Source organism: Caloenas nicobarica, chromosome Z, assembly GCF_036013445.1.
Source record: "Caloenas nicobarica isolate bCalNic1 chromosome Z, bCalNic1.hap1, whole genome shotgun sequence".
In the NCBI taxonomy this organism is placed as follows: domain Eukaryota; kingdom Metazoa; phylum Chordata; class Aves; order Columbiformes; family Columbidae; genus Caloenas; species Caloenas nicobarica.
This window is the reverse complement of record NC_088284.1, coordinates 89427988-89447960: the sequence shown is the minus strand read 5'-3', so window position 1 is coordinate 89447960 and position 19973 is coordinate 89427988. Positions and strand designations below refer to the sequence as shown.

The window sequence follows — 19973 nt, the reverse complement described above, 5'->3', positions numbered from 1 at the left end:
GAGATGCTATTTTACACATAGATGTCTCTTAAGGAAGGCTAGAAGTATCCATGCAATAAATCATACTTACAGCATATGCACCTATTAAAAATGCTGCATTTGCTCGTTTCCGCTGGTCAAAACTGGTATAGTACACGACCTTCTTTCTTGATAGACTGAAATACTGTTTAAAAAACAAGAAAATAAACACAATATTTACCAAGAGAATACATGTTAAAATTCTTTTAAAAGGTCACTTTTCCAAAACTGAAAAATAAGTCAGAAAAATTTCTTACAGAGGAGATCTCTAAAATTAAAGGAGAAAAAATTTCCGATACCGTGAAGAATCTTCTTAAATTATAGATAAGAGCGCAGGACAACAGCCACTCTATCAGTGTGGATCTCTTAGTTTGCTGAGCAAAAATATCCTATAAAATGCAGTTGAACCAAAATGTTCAATATAAAATTCTGGATTTATTTTTCCAAGTTTAAATATTTGAACAACAGCTTATGAATGTTGATTAAAGAGATTGAAATTTTCAGACAAACACCCTCCTATGAGTTAAGTCGCTTTAGCACATAATTCCATAGAGAAGTCAGTAGAAAAACTGAAGCGATCAATCTTACAGGCATTTTTTTAAGTTGAACACCGTCTTCCATCTATGCTACCTAAAAATGGGGTGACAGACATCTTTAGAAGGCTTCAACAGCAAGAATTTATAAAAGAAAAAATGATTGCATCAGTGAAAAGCCTGAAAAAAGGTACACAGAGACTGAACTGGTAACACTCGCAATTCTTTCTTTAGGAAGAAAAGAAGCCTCTGTCAGAATCCTGTGGAAAAAACTCCCATTGAAAACCAGACCAACAAGCACCAGAAAAGAACAATAATGACAAACTGCAGCAAAACATTTAAAGCCAGAAAGATAAAAAATTGTCACTTAAAAATGACAAGTTGGACCGTTTCTTGCATTATTTTTTTTAGCTTCATGAATTGCTACACCTTTACTATATTCTGCAGCACTATCACACATGTTTTTCCTGACAGATATCTGCAGTACTACTACAGTTTTGAGGAAGTCAGATGAACATACTGGATTCTGCTTCTAAATATTTGAGGTACGTTTCTGTTTATAAAAATTGCACATTTTATGAACTGCCTTTATACCAGTGCTCCTGTTACCAAACTTCAGGTTTTTAACTCCAATTTGACAATTTTAATTTACTTTCTTTTCTTGCTCTTGGCACTAATGACACTTGGGTTTGTGGAGGTAAGGTAACTGCTGCAGAATTGCGTTTCATTTAATTCACGCCAACTGCATTTCAGTTCCAGATATCTGCAAATGCCGACTCTCATCTTAAACCTTACTGTGAATTTTAGGACAACTTTAACCACAGAATCAAATTTGGCAAAAAAACCCCAAATGGCTGATAAACTCAGGAGAAAACCAATGTATGTATAATATCGTGGCCAGTTTCCTACTCCCACGCCCTCAGAAACAGCACCCTTACTGGCAGTTTTAACTGTACCTTCTAGTCTGGTCTTATTACTCATAACTTCCATAGGTCGAAGGAGTGAGAGTTAATGCAACTGAGTATGTCTAAAAAGGATTGTAATTCCTTAGATAGCTGGTTGCTGTTGATTGGAAGAGGTTATATCTTGAGACCAACAGCAACGTTTCCTTCAGTGTATATGCAAACATACAAAGCACAAGTAGTTATTTAATTAGTGAAGCATTCAATTATTATTAAAACTTGACAAAATTAATCCCAGTATTTTAAGATGCCTCCTTTCTTCCCCCTCGTCAATTTTTTTAATTTTAGTGTTCTCTAACTGCAATTCCACCCATGATGTGTGGGTGGGATAAGATTACAGTAGTTATGCAACAGTGACAGAACTTCAATTATAACTTGTTGACTACTACTTATTTTAAAGTGAAGTTCATTGCAACAGTTTACAGTTCACCTGAAATATTATTTTAAACTGCAAAAAGCACGTTCTGCTACCTCGCCAGAAGTAAGTTCTATGGAACGGGACCCTATTTCTTGTTTTATTTTACAGATTGGATTTTTTAAAATCATACAGGTATATCAAGTCATTCAGATTGAGACACATTTGTACCTGAAGTAGCCAGAAAGGCACAGCTCAGCTTAGAAGTTCCCAGAACTTTTAAATTAAAGAAACAGATCATTTTCATTGTTTCATTTTCAAAATATACAAACCATTTTGCTATATGAAATATTTAAATATATTTTGAATCCTGATGAAAGCTTTAACACAAAATTGAAAACCTACAATAACAGCTTATAGCATAGCAACCAGAGGAAAACTGCATCAGGGTTTTACTTCTCAGAAGCCTATAAACCAAACCACTGTTTTTATTTGCACATGAGTTACAGAAAGTCAAGTTTCACAGCGTTTACTGAAGTGTCAGTGCAATGCCTCTGTTAACATTAACACACAAATTCTCAACTCAGTACACTTTCTATATCAATACTAAGCCATAAGGTCTATTAAAAAAAATAGTGATCTTCTGACCCTGTTTAATAAGCTAAGTCTATTCCTTTGGCTAAGTTCCATGATAACAAGTGTAAAAGAGAGTTCTTTGAGGTGACTGTTTTCAGCTCCAAAACTCCACCTGAGTGGCTTTTGGCTTTAGTTCCCTTAGATACAGTGCAACTCAGAAGAACCAAAAATGTCTCAACGATAAATTTTTCAGTCTACAGAATAGCTGGAGATAATATAGTAACGTAGGTGCCAATAACCTTTTTTCTAAAACAAAACTAACGGACATACTATGAAGCACTGAAGATATTTTTCTTTACCAGTAAGAAAATTCTAGCAGTTTCACACATCGTTACAAGACACAATGTAACAATATAACAGAACAGTAACTGTCAAGATACATCCCAGAGGAATTATACTCAATCTTTTAAACTAAAAGCAGAGGTTACATGAAAAGTGTGGCAGGTTTTGTTTTAGGTGATAAAACTAACTCATTGGGTGTACGAGAGGGTTCCACAGCACATAATTCTCACTATAAGATATATATATTTTTTTAATAATAGATTAGTTCTTGTTTCTCGAAGACCTCAAGAGATATGTACTTGCATCGAAGTTGATAACAGCCTTAGAAGGTGCTATTGTGGACAATTACTAGATTGACAGCTGGTTAGAATCACCAATTTGATGGTATTTTATTTAATGGATATGGCTTAATGTACTTGCATTGTTCAACCAAGAAGTTACTGCAATGTGTTTAATAAGCCTGGATCAACACAAATATTATTTTTTTATATATATGTAATATGTACATATAAATAGCAGTGAATACAAGGCTGACAAGCTGTTCATAGAAAATGATGTATTAAACATGTAAATGAAACCTGCCTAAAAATCCAAGCTGTCCTAAAGGAGATACTTGCAATTACTATAGTGCCATGTGAATGCCCAGCAGTTTGCTTATACTAAACCAAAACCAAACCAAACCCCTGTGATTCAGCAGCAATACAGTTAGCATACGAGAAATGTTAACCCCATAGTTCATAAGTCAGCCAGAACCTTCCCTCTCCTGCCTTTGACCTTCTGTACTTGTATAATTCATCTCAGCAACACTCCCTCTCTGATTACCCCTCCTGCTGAATTTATTGAGATTGTGTAAGGCTATACACACATAAACCACAGTGTTTTTAAACCAGTTTTTATGAAACGAGACTTATTTAAAACAGAAGAAAAAAATATTTCATAAATTAATCACGGTTGCTTAGTCAAGCATTTTTCCCCCAAATAGCATTCGAAGACCAAGTAGAAAGATAGCATGGCCAAGCATTTTTTCTTGCTGTTGACTTGGCTAGTCAAGATCATCTCCAGAGCAATCAGCAACCAAAACATTACAAACATAACAAAGGTCAGAAAGGTTTTCCTGTAAAGCATAACTAGGACTTTACTCCCAACTTTCTGAGCAAACGGATATCTGACTAAATTATTCAGCTCTTCAGAAGAGAACTATTTACTGTTTTTAAAAATCAGTCAGCATGAAGTTACAACAGCTTACTTTAAAATGTTGGTCTGCTATTAGCATATTTCAACTGGTACCCTTCTCCTTCTCCACCTGCCCCAAGAAAGGGGATGGGAAAGCAGAAAATTGCCTCCATGTCTAATTCCTTTCTCAAAACAAAAATAGATAGAGCTGAAAAGACTTGGAGAGGAAGCTTGTGAAGTTTGTTTTAATGAGTTCTTATTCTCTAATTTCTCTTGTTCCTATTTATAAAAGGTTTAAGCTTAATAAAAGTTTAAGTCTTAAATTCCTTTTGATACACTGTATCCACATAAAAACTGTCGTGGCTTGTGAATTTTTTTTTTTGATGGCACGCTTCTTTTAAAGACACTTTTTGTAAGAAAAGTACATGAAGTGCATAGCCAATCAGGTATATACCAAATCATGGCAGGAGTCATCTCAGCTTAAGCACTGTGATTGCCTCAGGGTCCCAAAAGTGTTGTAGAGCAGCAGCAATCACCCCACAGGAGAGGCTGGAGTTCCAGAGCAGGACAACTTGCAGGGCCTTTTCCTGGCTGGGATCCGCCAGCTCCTGCTGCTGGGCACCGCTACCCTTCACGCACAGGTATGCAAGCACCAGCTTGTCCAATGGGACTCTTTCGTTCTCCATGTCATTATTCAAATCGGTGCTCCCCATCTCTGAAACGCCGCTCACAGGCTGCCTATGTGTCCCCTGATGCCACGTGAGAATTACCACACTTCTGCTGCAGCTGCTCATTGCATTAAAGCCTTGCTGGCAGCTAAGTCACAGGTCACAAACTTCTGTTTTTACACACACTAGTTCAGGCCTCAGGAATCCTCTCGGGGACAGTTGCAAAGGACAGACATGAGAAGGTGAGGAGTAGAAGGGTAGAAACTGTGAATCCATCATTCTCAACTAGTGAAGCTCAGAAGTAATCTGTTGTAGCTAGGCCTACAGCACACACCAGGTGCACGCTTCAGCCCTGGCATTTGGTCTTACAAGACTATTCAGCCACCGCAGATCGTATTTGCATTAGAATCTAGGCTGGCATATATTTTAACTACTAGAAAAACAAAGCTTACATTAGCAGGTACTGACGTACCTCGGGGGTAGTGCTAATCAGCCAGACTGGAATCTATCCATGTTCAAGTTTCTGTAGCACTCAGGTGGTATTCCATGCTTTACCTGTTAGAATCAGGTATTACTTTCAAGTGGTTGCTCTATCAGGTTACCCTTCTCTATTATGCACTAGTAGGTTAAATTAACCTGTTTGGAATCAGCCTCTGGTAAGGCAGCAGCAGCAAATAGCACCTCCTCCCAGCTGAGACTGCAGCTGATCTGCACAAGATTTCTCCGTGCTGTTCCTGACTTACTGTATCAAGAAGCAAAGTTAGTTTTCACTAGAAATGCTTTTTTGAAAAAAAAAAAAAAAAAACCCAACTTATAGCAACTCTACAAACGCCTCAACTTGCAGAACCTCCTCTTAAAACGGACTTAAAGTCAGTGTGCCTCTGGAAGCACCAGACAGTGCCAATCAACTTGCATAATGGGTTGATTTGTGCAGCAAATATTAGTCATAACACAATGTCATTTTTGATACAGGAATCCTCTTAACAGTGGCCAAAGTTATCACATCTGTTGTCCCATTTTCCCCTTCTGACAGTAATGGGTCTACTATTTTATAAACATTTTAAATCTGTAATATTTGGTGAAGGGTCTCCTGCTGCCAGGGGTTCAGTTTCTGGCCAGGGTCAACCCTGCTCAGGCTTGTGGTTTTATGACAAGACAGTGTCATTACAACAAAAATCAGTCACAGTGATCTTCAGAATTGACTGCTGCATTTACAGATTTAAGGCAGCTTTATAAAGGACGGACCAACATTTTTCAGTCAAATGAAAAAGCTAATGTGGTATCCAAAGAAGATACTAAAATTTTCTCTCTCCAGTGAGCAACTACTCAAAATTGCCTTGAATCAACAATCATTATATGGAAGCAAGAAAATAAGAAAGCTTCTACAAATTAATTGACAGCAAGTGACACTTCTACAAGTAAGACAGAAAAATGAATCATTTTTATAAATGTGTAAAAACACATTTGTATCACACTTATTAGAAGCAACATTTTATTAAATTGAATGAGATCTGGAAGTTTAAATTTAGGTTAAATAGTGTGATTTTGGGGTCCATGTTTTGGTTTTGCTCATGCATATGGGTTTTTCGTTTGCTTTGGGGTTTTTTTCATTTTTTTTTTTTTCAGTTATTCATACCAGCATACCCACTTCATTAGCTGCAAACCCATGAAATACACAGTGTGTTTTGTAACTATTGTCTTGAAACTGCAAGGTTATGAAAAAAGGTGAACATATCCCTCAGTGCCTCACCTGATAAACAACGAAAGCATATTCATTTTTTCCATTCTTCAGAGGGAAAATAATTCAGAACAAAGAATAACCTTGAAGCTTAGTATTAACCATCTAGAATGAGCACCTAAGAACCAAACTGGATAATACATTTTAGCCGAATTTCAAAACACAAAAATATCGGAATACTGTTTTTAAACAAAGCTTACCTTCAATTTCTTATTTAGTTTACAGCAGTATCTGTATAACATTGCCAAATTTAACGGCCCAAAATCTCCATAGAAACTGGGAGAAAAAGAACAACAAAAAGTGTTATTTATACAAAAGAGCTATGCAAACTTCAACATGCACGTTGTTGAAAGTTAAAGCTGCAAAATCAGTAACTTTGGGAGGATATTCAGTAGCCAATATATATGGTGCAACAATAAGCTCTTTATCGATTAATTTAAGAGAAGGATAGTTACAATTACTTTGAAAGCATTTTTAGCTTCAGTTTAAGATGCTCTGGTAACTACCTTTTCCATTATATACACACGCTAAGTACAGAACTTTTACTCCATCCCATAATAACCAGGTCTGGTTTCAGCCAAAGTTACAGAGAACTTCAAGACATGATCTAATCCCCTTTAAGCCACACTGATGTCATCCTAGATAAAGGTTCTACAACTGCTTAAGATGAGAATACATAATTTGATACTATGAAGAATAAGCTAAACAGAATTTCTTATTGGTAGTAAAATTTACTAAATAATGTCCAGTTTTGATTTCTGCCCAAAATTTAAACTTATTTTTTTTATCCCATCCTCCACTATTCCAGAGGTTACATGTTACATACTACAGATACGCTTTACATATAATTATGTTTCCCTTTGTCTCCCCAATCCTCTTGTCTCTATGCTGTTCTTCCAATTTATCATTAATTTCATGTCTTCTGATTGTTCTTGTTTCCCTCTTCTAGATTCTTAAACACTCATTTACCTTTGAAGCAGCAATCACTGTCCTTAGGATAAGAGCTAATACCAGTAGTCTGTACAGGAAAATCATTGCATGACAAAACTTCTTGGTAGGGGTTCACAGTGCTCGTTCTAGCAAACCTTTCACATAGGTGCCTTTACAAGTAATAGGAGCCTTTATGGAAGAAAGTTATAACGACATCTTCCAGATATTTCTCCTTCCCCACCCATAATGCAAAATTGCTCAAAATTTAAGTTACAAGCCTTCTCCAACATTTTTCTTTTTTGTCTGTAGCAGTCTGTCTTTGTCTACAAAAATTTGTTGATGTACAGCTTATAAGTTACAGTGAGAATGGATTATAACTTAAACTGTTTACTAAGTCCTGCCTTAAGCCTTGACAAGAGACAGGGCACTTCCTGTCTACTGACAAAACAGGCCATCAGCATCTGAATGCACGTTATTTGGGGAATGACAAAAGAAAAGTTAACTCTGCTCTATGACTTCTGGGCTTCGAAGAGTGAAAACTGACCAAAATCACATGATAGAATAGGTGGGTAGTACCTTTCAAGCTTTCTTCCCCATTGGCAGAGGGTTTATTTTTCAGGAAAGTTAATTACGTTCCAATTAAACATAGGAAGGAAACTTTTACTTCGAGGGCAGTCAAACATCTGGAAGAGGTTGCTCAGGGAGGCTGTGGAGTCACAACCCAATTGCACAGGACTGAGTGACCTGCTGTTGTTGACTTTGCTTTGAGCCCAGGGGCTGGAGTAGACGATCTCTAGGGGTGCCTTCCAGCTTCAGCCATTTTTCTAAGTGGATACAAAATCAAAGTAGGAGTCCCCTATCTTTTTGGTGCTTATAACTTCATTAGTATCCTCCTCCTCACATTCTCTCAAAGAAAAGAAAGCCAAAACCAGTGCAAAAAGAGACAATTACATTAGTTTGATCACTGCCTAGAATGACAGCCTGCCTGCCACACCAGTACTCTTTCAATATCATCTACTTTACAATATCAAATAACATAAGTGTTTGTTAAGGTTCAGTTCAACGCTTCAGTACAAAGTATTATAACACTCATTAGCTGTGCCAAAGACTACGCTGTCCAGCTCTTAGGACTTCATTTGTAGGTTGCGTGGAAGTTTAACTCAACAGGAAATTGCAGTGGCAGTAAAGCAGGGTTTAACTTTGGAATTCCTCACCTTTTCTTAGATAAATCTGCCAGATTAAAATTAAACCCTCCACAGCTTTTAATAGAGATAAAAAGAAAAGTTCTAAGAAGGACCAGTAGGAGTTATGACAAATAAGTTAAAATTGGAGCTCTAACAATACACTACAGCGAATGTAGCTTCTAAAAACGCTATACAGAAGGCTTACCAACATCTCCTCCCATTTTGCTGCACTAACACCTCCTCTGAATCTAAAAACCAACCCTACCTTGTTCCATTAACTTTAGAGCATTATTTCACTTAAATATGTGATAGTAGAGTAGAATTTAAGATTTTGGGAAAAAGACTTTTTAAAGTATTGTGAAAAACTGTGGAGTGGAATATGATAATTACTAGAATACAGAATACTTTTTTTAAACCAGTGTGAGCAAAGTAGCTTTGATCTGCTCAAAGATATAAGTGAACACACAGTTCATCTGAAGCACTGAAGAACTACAGCATGCTTTAGGATAATAAGTTTCTATTACTATTCATTTGCTGGAAGTACATTGATATGAAGTCATACATTCGGTTCTACTTTTGCACATGACTAAACTCAAACGGAAGTGCAGGAAAAGCTCATTAAAATTAATTTACAAATCATTTTATCCACAATAGACAAGTTACTTACTATTTTGGTGGGGATAAGATAAAATACATTTATTTAGTCTGCCCATGAAGTTATTCTGTTTCTACAAAATAAAGCCATTCAGATTCTCTCAGCTGCCAAACTAAAGATGTCACAATCTTAGACTGACTACTCGTCCATCACTCATTACCACGAAGTATGCTATGCTTCTTTTAAACAAAGGAGGTGGGGTGGGAGTTTCAGTGTTTAAGACTCTCGTACTACCACTGTTTGTCTATGCTGCAGAAACAAAATATTTCTCAGAAACCAAATACAATCATAAGTGAAAGGCATTTTGGTCACTATTGCACCAGAATTATTACCCAAACACTGGCAATTGCCAAGTTATTTACATAACATCATGCAGGCAGTGTAAGCCAGTCACTGGCTTCACTGATAAAGTGTTGCTGTAGATCTGTGAGGGATGGAGAAAGTTTGTTACATGTATAATTCTAACTTTCTCCACTTAATACCTCTAAATTGGAATAAGCTTGAATGACTTTTTTTTTTTAATGGGGCTAAACAAAATAAGTGCTTTACAAATCTCCACAAAGAGTTCTCTGAAAGGTAGCACAAGGCTCTGTATTAAAGTCAATGAACTCTGATCTACAAAACCCTTCTTCAATTTATATCCCTAGAACTAAATACAGTTTCTGACATGTTTAAACTGAAGGGCTTAATCTTATGCACCCTCATTACTTTTAGCATAACTGGCTATTTTTGTACTTGAATTAGAGACACTTAACCCTGACACACCCAGAGGATTTTCTTCTTAAGAAAAGAATTTTGGCATAGAGTTAAATATAAGTAGAAGATGGGAATATGTGGGCTATGGGGAAGAAATGACACACCAAGTCATCGTTTGAATAAAGAACTTTATCTCACAGTACTTGAAGACAAAACATAAAAGAAATCAAACCTTATATGATAGTTACTGATAATCTACCCAATATTATTTTACTTCCTCCTCTTTTACAGGTAACACACTTTCTTTGTATCTAGATACTTTAATAAGCATTTATACACAATAAGAAGTCAGGATGTCTCTGAAGCTTAAGCCAGTTAAGAGAGACAGTCATTTGCAATGGAGGTGGGACCCAGATATGAGGAACAGCAGGCAAGTATGCTATTAATCTACATTTAATTATATTTTGCTTTAATCAAGTACTTAAGTGATGGCTTAAATTATTCTTCCCCCTCATCCCATGGAAATTTGCTATCCTTACACTTCCCAAACTAAGAAACAGCAAAACCCCAGAATATACTAGATGAATATTTAAACACTTCAAAAATACTATCATAATGCTACCTGGAAGCAGTAACATAGCTTTCTTGTATCTGTATTTTCCATAGAAGAGGCTCCTAGAACCACTTCTTCCTATCAGTTCTTACAGCATAACATCTGAGGTATTTGCTGTATTGTATCATAGGAATGGTCACCCACCTACAAAGGCCAGCCCATAAAGAGCTTGTTGGTCCCTGTCATGCAAGCAGTTACTGTACATTCTTCCACAGAATTTAATGGTGAAGGAAATGTAGCCCACAACTCTTTAGGACCGCAGCTCAAGTTGTTTCTCACCACAGTTCCACAGGAAGACATGTGAAGGTGCCAGAGTCGGCTCAAGCTTTGGGCACCTCTTCTGAATGCTCCAGTCCCTTTTCACTAAGCATCTGAATACCACTGACCCTAGTACAGCAGTAGAGTGATAAACAGCTTTCATATCTTGAACTATTGGATGGAGCCTGGTTATGGTCAATGAAGGAATATTATAGCCTTGCAGACTTTGAAATGAATTGATAACCTCTATATTAACATCACTGCCAAACTATTTATAGCCAAGGTAGCAAGTTATCTTTCAAAGGTAAATTGCACTGCTTCTACTTTTCCCCACAGATGAATACACCAGAGCAGTAGCTTTATACTGCCATTCGCATAGTAGTTTTGTGATACAGAAACAGAGGTATGGATGAAAGAATAGGAAATTCCCATCTGAAAAGCTATTTCAGGATTCTTTTCTTCATGACAGAGCAGCGTGAGTTCAGTGTTATTGCTACACTGAACGTGAGGGTACGCATGCATTCTTACCATAAGCATTTCCAATAGTCTGAATATGGTCCAAAGCCTAATTACCATATTGGGGGGGGGAGGGGAGAGAAATAGGAACTGATCCACCAAGTCAGTTCTAACAATGCAATAATGCACAGAGGGATGACATAACTTGCATGGCAGCTTACTCAATTACTGGTTTTGCAACTTGAAAATGGAGGCACAGTTTAGCAATCGCAATAATTTTCTGGTGTGCATGCACCAGAATTGAGGTACAACTTCTCCTTTAGGTAGGAAGCTTGCATTCTTGGAGACTACCAACCATATAAAATCCATTTTTCTGCAAAAACAGGAGCACCCAAGGCTTGCAGTTACTCAAGTCAAAAAGTTTAACCTCAAGAACTTCAGGAACTAGCAGAAATACAGCTTCCTAACTGCAAAATTACACTAGTTTCTCGGCATTTTACAAAGAGCCATCTTACTATTAAAATTAAGCAATGAGACTGAATCAGAACAAGTTGAAAAACATTCTCCACTTGCTTTCCTCTCCTTTCCTAGGCTGGATTGCTGCAACATTCAGGTCATTGCACTGTAAGGCACTTAATGCACATACTCTGAATCTCACCATTAAGCAGTACAAGAACCAGCTACTGCAGAAGTGGCCACCTGGCTACTACAAATAAATGCTTCAAATCATAAGCTGAACATGCCACAGAATTTCTGGATGAAAGCCAAGAGGACCAGTCCACACACTCATTACAACCTAACTGCTGTTCAGGAAATCCTACCTATTCAGTCATCTTTCTCCAGCTCCTGTTCCCCAGAGCACGTTCATCCTTCCTCCTTCCCAAGCACAGGAACAAAGGCTGGCTGCTCCACAGCACTGTGTCCCTGCTCTAGCCCCACCAATTCCAGTAACACGTGAATTGCTAGAAGCCTTATCTGGGCTGAGACACGATCCTTAACACTCAATACTACTTAGCGGTTGCACGCTTCTGAATAGACAAAGGATGACACAGCAAATATTATACAACCCTACAAATGAATTATCACCTCACTGCTTGCATCTGAAGGTAGGAATAAAGCAGAGGTTCTGGATTATGCAAAACAGGCACTCACTCCATTTTCCTTTGAATGTTCCAAATCCTCCTCAAGCTCCCGATTCTTCAAAATCCAACAAGAACTCATAGGTCCAACTTAGAGATAATTAAATAGCTATTCCAAATATACATATTTTTGATATAATGCTCCTCAAGATCAAGAACAAAGTATCAGTGAAGTTCTCCCATAAAAAGTTTCCCTATGGAATAATCTTCAGGTCATGTTAAAAGCCTACTCTCTATAGAACAAAAAAAGTCATCTTAGAGACCAAGTTTCTTCTAAGGGGTTTCCTATATCAAGCTACACTCCAATATAGAACTAGAGCCTAGAAAACAGATTTACTGCAAACAAAAAAATTCCTCAACGGTTTTCCCAATTGCTTTTATGTTTTCCATACAAAAAAAAGTGAAGATGGATATAGTAAAGCAATGTGGGGGTATAAAATTTAGGAAACTGTTGGACTGGAGAGAACATCATAGGTGTTAATGGATAGCACTTTACAAGTTTCAAATACAAAATTACATCAGTAGTTAGTGTCTGAAGGAAAAGCTGACACTCTCAGTTCTTAGATCTTCTGATTTCCTTGTTTGGAGTAGATTTAAAATATCATTTTAAGATGGAAAACAAAATAAAGCTGGAGTACTATTTTTAATACTCACCTGTAAGAATTAGACACACAAAAGCTGGTATTAGTATACCAAGCTCTGTATTTACACATTGATAGAATTTAGAAGTTGAGAAATTTCCTAATTTTTTTTTTGTGGACTTCAGCTTACTAAGTTATCTTGGTCATCTGATAGTCAGGTTCAAGTCCTCAAAAGCTACTCATAAGAACAAGGAACTCCCTGTTCTCTGTGTGAAGCAACAGCTCTGTTTGTTATAATAAGGCTAAGTTTAAGTTTTCTTTTTCCTTTCAAATGATATAAGCCAGAGAACGATGGAGAAGTTCAGGTTTCCTGTGCAAGTACTCTTACTGGATAGCCACAGAAGAGACACATTTAGCCAAAGTAAAAATAAACAAGTTAACCCTTACTCTTCTCACAGGAAAGAGAAACTGCTTCTTTGCGTATACACATGCAGTAAAGGAAATCAGTCCTACAAGTCCAGGTCCAAAAAGTACTCATTTAATATTGTTGTAGCTAAGTATTTGAGAGTCTTATTCTACTGCTGCTTGAACTCAAAGTAGTCGCTACCATTAGACTGCTGTAAAATGGGCAAGTAACATAAAATGGCTTGAAAGAAAGTTTAGTGTAAAACATACGATGTACAGGGAATATCATATTAATTACTTTTACAGCTGCTCACAGGATGTCAGAGATGAGATCTGCAAAAATCTGTTTATACAAGAGGTCCAAAGTCAGAACAAATGACTGAATAAAAACATTATAATTTTTGAAAGCTGTCGTTATTATTTATCAGTGATTCCCATTTCTCATTATTTAAGCTTTAATTTTGTTTGAGAAAACTACTCAACAATAAAAAGGACAATAAAAAGTTGCTTTGATAGAAACATGTGAAAGCCAAATTAACCAGTCAAATGTAGTATTCTCAACCCAGATCTGTTTACTGAAAGGTGAAACATGAAAGACACTATTCTTAGAGAATAAAAAGCTTCTTATTAGTGCCTAACTAATTAATTGAGGTCTTACCAAAGCAAGGCTTGTCTATTTGCCAATTGACAGTCTTCATCAAGCTGGATTACTTCTCATTAATTCAATTTTCCTGGAATAATAGTCACCTGTACTACATTACCATGAAAGATTGTATTCCCTTTTAAGCAGCAGTGCAGACTTTCTCAGGAAGGACCTCAGAGTTTCAGAGACTGACAAAATCTTACAGAAACAGATCAAAAAAGAATTCAGATTGGATAAATTCATTCAGCTTTCTTGTTCCCTCAGCTGAGGAATTTACGTACCATTTCCCTAGCATAACAGGTTCAAGGTTAAATTGCAGCACATTTAACCAAAATAGTGACAGTTCTAGTAGCGAGTTCCTAGTCAGCTAGCATTTGAGATGTTCTTAAAAGCATTTAAGCCTATCTTTATTATTTTTTAAAGTGTGAATGTTTAAAAAAGCAAAGACAGTGTTATTAATTCGTTAGAACAGTTGACAACTTCAACTGAAAACTGAAGGCTGAAGTACTCAAGTTTATATAAGCACACTTTGTGTACAATTTAGTGATAAATCACATGACAAACTCCAAGAGCAAGTCAGCATTTATCAGACCAAAGCTTCCAAAACCATCAGATCTAGCACTACAGCAATTTCGATTAATAAATGGGGCATTATATTAACATACACTATTACTTCCTTATGTCTCTTCAAGAGTGGTGGAAAAAAAAAAAGGAAGTGAGGCTGTGAGATTTAAGTATTATGTGATCCAATAACAAGCTCTGTTATCAGACAACCCCCAAACCTACGTATTCATGAGGTTTTCAGGTCATATATTGCTTTAATGAAAGCAAACTGATACCTCAGTAAAGTCAGCTAAATAAATTTGTGTAACACTTCATACTTTTTAAGAGTTACCACTAAAGTTAAGAGAATAACAGCCCAAAGCAAAGCAGTTTACTTCCATGAACAATGAAGTATCTCTCTTGTCACTAAAATGATGCATCTAAACAAAATTAAGTCAATAAACATAGTAGCAAAGTTACCTCACAGGTACTGAGGATTTTATGCTTGAGTAGACATCTCCTATCCTCCTTGTAACAATCCAAATAACTCATTTGATTAAAAAGCAGAAGCAGCCATGAAATTCTGATTGGCAAGAATAGAATAGGCAGGCCATTTTGCATGAAGACTCTGGAAACAACTATTCTGAGCTACGGCACTCCAAAACTCACAAATGTTTATTTTGCTATCATGTAACAAGTATTTCTAATCACTTTCTCAGAAAGAAGAAGGCTGCATTCTTGAGAAAATGAGAAGATCCAATCTGGTGTACTAAATTTACACTCCACTACTACTTACAGACAATCCCTGATGTCAGGCCGCTTACTTTGCTGTGCAGCCTGTGAAACATAACAGACTGATAGCAAGCTCACTGATGAGCATAAGGAAAAGGGAAGCTACGGGGGGGGGGGGGGGGGGAAAAATCAAATCAGCATTTCCCCAAGAAACAAGACTTGCATTTGATCCCTTATTTTGCCTCTAGCTTTCCAATTTCAGAAAGATATTGGAAAAAAAAATTGTAACCCTACTTACACTTGCTTTTACTTCCCTGAGACAATACGCTTCCTCGGAGAAGAGAAGAAAAAGAGCAAAAAAAAAAAAAAAATCAGGCATGGTTTTATTACCAAATATTGTATACAGTGATAGTGATGGATACTGCAATACAAATATCCGGGGAAAGTTTAGCACTGTTACGTAAAAGAGTCAGGTTATTACACAAAACTTATCCATACCACCTGGTAACTGTCAATTTCTACCTCATGTTACATTTTAGTATTTTAATTCGAGAGAACAAAAGGGAGAGCACTATTACAGTATCAAATATAGAATGATAGCTTTAAAAAAGACCAAATAGATTAGGAACTATCAATTCAGAAAATACACCATGAGTTACATGTCCAAGATCCTGAGATGTGTCCTTTGCTTCCCTCCATTATCTTGTAATTATATCTGATATAAAGTTACACCCCGGTATGCTGTTAACAGGTAACCTGTTTAAAGAGTATAGTTACTGAATTTCCTTTATACATGTTAAAGAAAATTACTTTTTCCCCCCCCTCAAATTTCTCAGTGCTTTTTTAAAAAAATGACACCGTCCTCACACAAAATACCCCAGTTACAGTCCTTGCTTAGTACAATCATCTGTAACTAAGAGTACAGAACTGCTCCCCCTTCCCACTCCTAAGATCGAATCCCACGTAACATTACTTCACCTTTCCTAGACGCACATTAAGAATTAGAAACAAGTAGAACATATTCATATAACACCAATTGCTCTGGACCTTCTCCAGTTGAATTCTGCTTTTAATATTAGGTCAACCTTGCGTTAAGGTACGCCTGAGCTCCCCTTCCAAACTAAATCCATTAATGATCATTACAGAACCTACTCCCAACCCACACAGTTAATTACAAGAGTCAACTTTGGCAACAAGTCATTGGGAACGCCAGTAGAAGATACACAGCTTAAGATAATGAAGACTCAAAAACACGTGTAGAAAAGAAATGCTAATACCATAAGCTGTGCATAGAAAGTAAGCTAGAAACCAAGGAAGATTGTTTTACACCTTCAAAGAAGCAGTACTGAAGTCACTGAAGAAGGGAAACACAAATGGCTGATGCTCACAACTTCTTCAACCCACACAGAAAGTTATATCTAGAGACCATGTTTTTTGTTTCACTTGTGCTCCAGCAAATCCCTTGTCAAGTGGCTAGATAAATTATCACACATGAAACAGTTGATCTGGGAACAGTGTAGAGCAGCTACTTTTTAACCACAGCACAGAGTGATTATTTGTTTAGTGTATTTTACGTCCTTTAATAGTATTCACACCACAATCAATTTTACTGTTGACCTATGTGCTGTCAGTGTTTTCTAAACACACGAAGCTCTTACTTCACAGAAAATACTTTTTCTGCTTTTCTAAAGTTACAAAAGCCAACAGGAAGTGCTCATCTCAAAACCTTCTGTAGACTTACAAAAAAGTTGCAGATGTTCTTCAAAAACACATTTAAGTTTTGCTTTCTTACGATTCTGTATAAGAGGTGATCACTTCATACTCCCTATAGAGGTAAATACATACAAAACTACTGTTTCATCTATTCATACCAAACAAGTCTTCTATTTAAGACACCATTTAATAACATCTAATTAGTCTTAAGAGATCTTCTCCACCTTATAACAAATCTTACAAAGCTCAGACATCCTTCCTGTAGCTCAACCACAATTTAAGCCATTTAACTGGTCTTATAGCTGTTTTTGTGGTTGTTTGGTTTTTGTTTTTTCTTTTTTTAAAGTAATCTTATTAAATTACTTTCAGCTAACGTATAAATATACTCAGGCTAACTTTATACTGATGCTTTGTGCAAGTAGGTAAATCGGGCAAAAAAATATTCTATATAGTAAAGTGTGCTGGGAAGAAGCTCAGGTGATGACTTCGAGTACACAAAACAAACAGAACACTTACTTTTCATAGACCAGCTCCTCATCGGTACAGAAGTAATGGGTATTCACAGTACTTTTCGGTTTATTTCGTAAAGTAGCAAAGTACAACCGATCTGAAAGACAGAGCAGGGCAGCAGTGTAGGGCGGACAAGGCAAACGGCCCTTTCCCCAGCGCCTCTCACCGCCGACGGGCACCGAACCCGCGGCCCCGGAGCGGAAGCGGCCCCGCGGAGCCTTTTTCTCCTGCGTGAGCGGGAGCAGCCGCCCCGCCGCGGGCCCAGCTCGCCAGGATCCCCCCGCCGCCCCGACCGGCTGGGTACCCCTCGGGTGCGACTTCAGGAGGGCGGGGGGGGTCTGACCCAAAACACGGCAACACGTAGCAACAGGTGCCGGCCCCGCTTCTCACCGGAAAAGAGCGGAGGAAGGAACCGCTGAGGCGCGCCCTGCAGCAGCCGAGGGGCAGGCGGCCCGCGAAAACCGCAAGGCAAAGGGGGCCGAAGCTGAGCCGGGGACGCAGCAAAGCCCACGGAGCCGGGGGAGACGGAAAAGAAGCCAGCGGGTTTCCTTTTTGAGGGAGGCTCCGGCGAGCGGGACCCCCGTGGCCAGGGGACGGGAGGGCTCCCCGGCCCGTTCTCACCTTTCACGAACTCCGAGGCTCCCCCCAGCACTTCGGAGGCGGCTGCCGCCGGCTCCATCTTAAACAGGGCGCGGAGCAGCGAGGCACGGGGCGGCTCCGAACTCATGGCGCTCCCGGGCAGCCCCGGCGGGGCCGGGGCCGGGCTCGCTGCGAAGCGACCCGTTGCCCAGAGGGGCTGCCCGCCAGGGGCCACGCTGCTGGGAGCGCCGCCGCTGCAGCCCGCATAGGAACGGGAGCAGAGGCGAGAAGTAGCTCCGGGACACGGCGAGCCGCCGGGCGGGCGCCTACACGGACTCAAACTCCACCCCAGCCCGGAGACGCCCCCGGATAAAGAGGCAGCGGGCGGTTACCAGGCGACCGGCGGCGCTCTAGCAACTGAGTTACCGAGCCTTTGTTTCGCCTGGCCCGGGGCCGCGGCTTGCGAGTGACCGGCCCCCCCCTGCCCCCCGGCCCGGCAGCCCCGCCCTCCGCCGCACAGCGCCTGGAACCAGCGGGGCGGCAGCGCCCTGATCCGCCAGGCAGCGGCTATGCACCCGGCACAGCTCCGCCCTGCTCGCACGCCCAGCTCCCGGCAGAGCACGGCCTTCTCCGCCCCGGGCAGCGCCCCGGGGCCCTTTTTTCTCCCTTTCCCCCGCCCGAGGGCGGCCTGTGGCAAAACGCCCCACGGAGACATAGGAGTCTTGAGACACAGCTCACATAGCCTGGGCCGGAGCGAGTACCTCGGCAGTGCGGGTCCAGCCCGGGATACAGGTGAGCGAGCCGCGCTCAGGAGGCCGCCTCAGGGGGGAAGCGAAGCGCTGCACCGCACCCCGCTGGCGAGGCGTTCTCTGCCTGGGACACTGATTCGCGCCCGGCCCGCCTGGGTCTGCACCCCGTTTTAGCCTGATAGACAAACTGACCCACCAATCAAAGGCTGCCTTCCTGCGTCTCCAGCCAATGAGCGAGCAGTGCCTGGTGGAGAGGGGGCTGCCGCCGGGCGCACGGCTCGAGCGTGGCTCTCCTCAGCCCAGCCCCGGCAGCCGCGCCTCCTTCCCGCCCGCCGGGGTTTCTGTCACCTGCTGGGACCTCCCTCCCTCCCTCCCTCCGGCGAGGAGTTTTGTGTGCTTGGGAGAAATGAGAGGGAGCAAGACCTCGGGGAAGCCGATTGCGAGCAGAACGGGACGACACGCTGGTTGTCTCACGAAGCTCTCTCAACACAGCGGTTCGAGCCGTGGGATGTCGCTCCTACCGAGGAGCCATCCCGCCATGAATATTTCACGTACGCTTCTAAGGCTGTTACAAAATTACAGAAAATCACGCGTAGCTTGATGGTTTAGAAAAGAGGAAGATTGACTTTCTGGTGGCTCGTTTGCAAAAGCTGAATTAGCTTGTGCTCTGCAATTAACTTACTGCCAAGGAAACAGAAGCATTAAAAGTGTTAGAAATGTGTTTCTTCACCACCTGTCACTTCACAAAGAATTAGTAAGCGTCAAACAGCAGACAGGCCGTCTCATTCTCACAACTAAACACGCGAAAGGTTGGCAAAGAAGAGGGGCCTTGAGGAGAAAAAAAGAAAAATGTTATTCTTCCCCCAAACAAACAAAACCACTAAAGACATTGTAATATAAAGCAATATGCAGCCCTGAGGTCCACATTTTTATCACTGCTTTCCTAACACTATAAATAACCTACTGTAACTACCAGATAATCTAGTTAATTCTAGTGTGTCTGCAGATGAGGCTAAATATGAGTATAAAACACTTTAGACTCTTCAATTTTTAATCCGGTGTGTAGCACTGCATAGCCTTTTAAAGCCTTACACATATGCTGAAGCACTACAGAAAATACTTATCCCATGCAATTGTTTTGTAGTTGCGTATTTATTTTTGCTTCTAATAATTTGTACCTGTGTTCTTACATTCCTCTTTTTTCCTTTTTTTTCATAGCTCC

At 39.7% G+C, this 19973-nt stretch overlaps 1 protein-coding gene across 4 annotated transcripts in view; it reads right to left on the bottom strand.

The window, feature by feature from the left end:
- The window catches only part of CDC14A (cell division cycle 14A), a 61546-nt gene extending 42741 nt beyond the window's left edge, over nucleotides 1-18805 (bottom strand). For 3 of the 4 annotated variants that reach the window (XM_065656024.1, XM_065656025.1, XM_065656026.1), the window contains exons 1-4: nucleotides 18045-18422; nucleotides 17430-17520; nucleotides 6566-6641; nucleotides 71-163 (exon numbers count right to left, since the gene is read on the bottom strand). In XM_065656024.1, the coding sequence (XP_065512096.1) occupies nucleotides 71-163; nucleotides 6566-6641; nucleotides 17430-17520; nucleotides 18045-18150 (366 nt within the window). In that variant the 5' untranslated portion in view covers nucleotides 18151-18422. Of the gene's footprint in view, nucleotides 1-70; nucleotides 164-6565; nucleotides 6642-17429; nucleotides 17521-18044; nucleotides 18423-18763 lie in introns of those variants that run through there. The other variant, XM_065656027.1, reaches the window with a different exon arrangement.
- Between the last annotated feature and the right edge of the window lie 1168 nt (nucleotides 18806-19973).